This window comes from Lathyrus oleraceus, chromosome 5, assembly GCF_024323335.1.
Source record: "Lathyrus oleraceus cultivar Zhongwan6 chromosome 5, CAAS_Psat_ZW6_1.0, whole genome shotgun sequence".
NCBI lineage: Eukaryota > Viridiplantae > Streptophyta > Magnoliopsida > Fabales > Fabaceae > Lathyrus > Lathyrus oleraceus.
In genome coordinates this window covers 192,835,961-192,839,941 of record NC_066583.1, presented here as the reverse complement: position 1 = coordinate 192,839,941, position 3,981 = coordinate 192,835,961, and the positions used below count along the sequence as shown (strand labels likewise).

The window sequence follows — 3,981 nt, the reverse complement described above, 5'->3', positions numbered from 1 at the left end:
GTCATAAATTTGAATCGTCATCAGATTCTATTAGATCTGGCACAGGTACAAAATTATCAAAAATGGTTGGTGGAATGTCATTCCTAACAAATTCAACTTCACAAATTTCATCGTTTGAAGCTAGATTCACTGCATGATCTGATAGATCACAATCATATGATTGATGGAGATTTGAATCTGATTGTTCATTCATGTTAAAAAAATCCCTCAGAATAGATTTCATAACATAGTGTTTATTTGCATCAGAAGGATCTTGAATGTAGAAGCATTGGTGAACTTGAGAAGCCAATACAAAAGGATCATCCACGTAACATCTCTTGTTGAAGTAAACACAAGTCATCCCATATTTTGTATGAAACCTATATCCATTAATTACATAACCAGAAAAACATTGTGCAATTTCATTTGGTCCTCTGGATAGCTTCCTAAGGTTTTCAGATACATCACTTAATAATGCACGCTTCTTAAACCATTCAACAAAATCTAAACCTTGACTCTTTGCTTTGCTCCACCCCTTTCTCTTATTGGGATTTTTATTTTCATGCTCACTACAATTAAAACTACACTGTTAAAGTTATTGCAAAACAATTCTTTTATGCAATTGAAACCTACAAGTATATTCATTTACCGTATAAAATTTTGGACATCTTCATGATTAAATAAGATTTAGCGATGGGCTAAACTCCTTGGTTTGCAATCCAAAGAAATTGCTTCACCCTTTCTCTTTCCTCCAATAGGATGACCAACATTGAGACAAGAGCTTGAACTTTCACGTTCATGAGGATCACATATATCGCTATTCCTTGTTATTCTAGTGAATCTTGTTTCAACACCACTATGAAAATACTAGAGCAAAATGTCAAGCATTCTTCAACCAAATAACCCTCAGCAATAGAACCTTCAGGGCGACTTTTATTACGAACATAACCCTTCAATTTTCCTAGATATCTTTCTGGAAAATACATCCACCGAAATTGAACAGGTCCTCCCATTCTCACCTCATTCACTAAATGTATTGGCAAATGAACCATTATATCAAAGAAACTCAGGGGGAAAATTGTCTCGAATTGGCAAAATGTCTATACAATCTCAGATTGCAAGATATCCAAATCTGCCACCTCAATCACCTTCTGACACAAACAACGAAAAAATGAACAAAGACGAATTAATGGGTGTGCAACCTGGTTTGGCATTGTACTTCTCACAGCCACTTGAAGCAAGTAATGCAACATGAAATGTGCATCATGGCTCTTGTATCCGCTAACTTTCTTTTCAGTAAGTTGAACACACCTTGAAATGTTTGAAGCATAACCATCTGGTATTTTTGCATTTTTCAATACAGAACAAAAAGTAGTTTATTCCTTTGCAGTCATGGAAAAGCATGCTTTTGCAAACAATGACTTTTTTCCTTGATCTACCTCTTTGGGGTGAAGTTTCTTTTTAATACCCATCTCTTTCAAGTCTAAACGTGCATTTTTATGATCTTTTGTCTTTACTGGGATATCCAATAAAGTCCCAATTATACTATCAAATATGTTTTTCTCTATATGCATCACATCAAGTTTGTGGCGTAAAGTATTATGCTTCCAATATGGTAACTCAAAAAATATTGATTTTTTCTTCCATGGACCATTATTACTTTTATTTTGCAACCTGCCAAAATCATTGTTGACGTCCTTTAGTTTATTTGAGATTTGTTCCCAAGTTAACAACTCTGGTGGTGGTCTATCTTCTATGCTCCCATTGAAATTCCTAACATTTGACCTATATTTATGATCCTCGGGCAAAAAAACACGATGATCCATATAACACATTTTTTTACTATTATTCAAATATATTGAATTAGTGTTATAATTACAACAAGGACATGCTAGTTTCCCTTTTGTACTCCACCCACTCAACATAGCATACCCAGGAAAGTCACTAATAGTCCATAAGAGAGATGCCCGCATTTGGAAAGTTTGATTTAGTGATACATCATATGTTTCTACACCCAAATCCCATAACACTTTCAATTCTTCTATCAATGGTTGAAGGTACACATCAATGTTATTCCCAGGTGAACGTGGTCCAGGGATTAATAAAGACAACATAGAATACTCAGCCTTCATGCACCACCAAGGTGGAAAGTTATATGGTATTAATACCACAGGCCAAGTACTATGAGACAAATTCATGGTTCTAAATGGATTAAATCCGTCACTGGCCAACCCAAGTCTTATATTACGCGGCTCATCAGCAAATTCAGAATGACATTTATCAAATTCTTTCCATGCTTCTCCGTCTGCAGGATGCCTCAACTTCCCATCTTTCGAACGTTCTTCATCATGCCACCTTAATGAGCTAGCAGTCTTTGAACACATAAACAGTCTTTGAAGTCTTGGAATCAAGGGAAAATGCCTTAAAACTTTCAAAGGAACTTTATGAGACTTATGACTTTTTTCAACTTTATCATCTCCTTTTACATCTTCATTCCACCGTGGAGCACCCCAAACATGGCAAGAAGTATCATTCTCATGATTTTTCCAATATATCATGCAATCATTAGGGCAAGCATCGATCTTCTTATAATCCAACCCTAAGTCCCTTATCAGACCTTTGGTTTTGCTGAACGTATCAGGGATGTTCAATGAAGGCATAGCTTCTCTTAACAACTCTAAGAGAGCATTGAATGATATGTTGCTCCAACCATAAAGACATTTCAGTAAATAAAGACGGACGGTGAACGACAATTTAGAGAAGTTTTTACAACCCGGATACAAATCTTGTTTGGCTTCTTCGACTAGATTATAGAACTTTTTTGCATCTTCATTGAGGCCTACATTTACTTCATTTTCTTCTTGTACAACATCTCTAAATCTTCCATGCAATAGTCCATAAATATCATCGATTTGATCCTTTTCATGATTCATATAATTATCATTAAGATCACCGGGTTTTAGTTTCTTCTCACCATGTCGAACCCAAACATCATATCCTTTTTGAAATCCAAATGTAATTAAATGATTTCGTACTTCATTCCTTGTAAGCCAATTAGTATTGTAACAATTCGCACAAGGACACAAAATCTCTTTCCCTCGGGGATTTCCTTTGGTGTATGCATAATCTAGAAAAAAAATCAAGACCATTCTGATACTCTTTACTCGCAGGGTTTTCCTTTTTCCATTCCTTATCCATCAGGCTTATGAGGAGACTATCATATATGTATAAAAAATTATAAGCAAGACAGGGAAGCAAACAATGGATGTGTAATATAAAACAATTGGTGGCCCCTATTATGAACTGAGTTAGTCTTTTGTGTTGAAAGTGAAAAATCCTACTTTTAGATGGAAAATTTTAATAGTCAGAACATTGCATTTGCAGCTCTGGTGTATGTGTTGGTGCCTATGCCTTGTTAATCCTTTATAGGTGGGTCTACTGATTTGTGATGGTGGGGGAAAGTATCTATTACCCTATTTGACATGGCCTTTACAAGTAAATATAAACACATACACATTTTCAAAGATATTTATTAGAAAGTATTAACTTATTCTCATACTCAACACATATTAGAAGATATGAGTATTATACAAGATGCTATTGGTGAAACGGTAATCAAATAAATCATTATAAGAAGAAGCTTAACCTTTCTTTTTATAACTGAATCCTCAAGTGAATTTCTTATGAACAGTTGGGTCACTTCACCTCTAGATCATAACTTTCTTCGTCGAAGTTGTGATTCCCGATATCCTAACGCCTCTAACTTCAACTTCAGAAACCAAAAACAAGAAAACTTGTGAGGTTATATCATTGCAAAGTGTTACAGAATATGAATGGTCAAGTAAAGAATATCTAGATACTAGAATTATAACTAATATCTATATATAAAATGAAGCTTTAGTGAAAATTACCTTTAAATCTGAGACAAAATTATAAAATTCTTTCTTTGGCAATTAGTTCCATTTGATGTATTATATCCTAAAATTGAGAAGTGAATCCTTT

The 3,981-nt window shown here is 34.5% G+C and overlaps 1 protein-coding gene across 1 annotated transcript; it reads right to left on the bottom strand.

Annotated features, from left to right (window-relative positions):
• Positions 1–1,355: 1,355 nt before the first annotated feature.
• On the bottom strand, positions 1,356–3,128 carry LOC127079634 (uncharacterized). Its single transcript, XM_051020017.1, has one exon. The coding sequence runs from the start codon at positions 3,126–3,128 to the stop codon at positions 1,356–1,358; it is 1,773 nt and encodes a 590-aa protein (XP_050875974.1).
• Between the last annotated feature and the right edge of the window lie 853 nt (positions 3,129–3,981).

What these genes read in the sequence shown, in the direction of transcription:
- LOC127079634 (XM_051020017.1), bottom strand. Translation starts at nt 3,128, where the DNA reads ATGGTCTTGATTTTTTTTCTAGATTATGCATACACCAAAGGAAATCCC.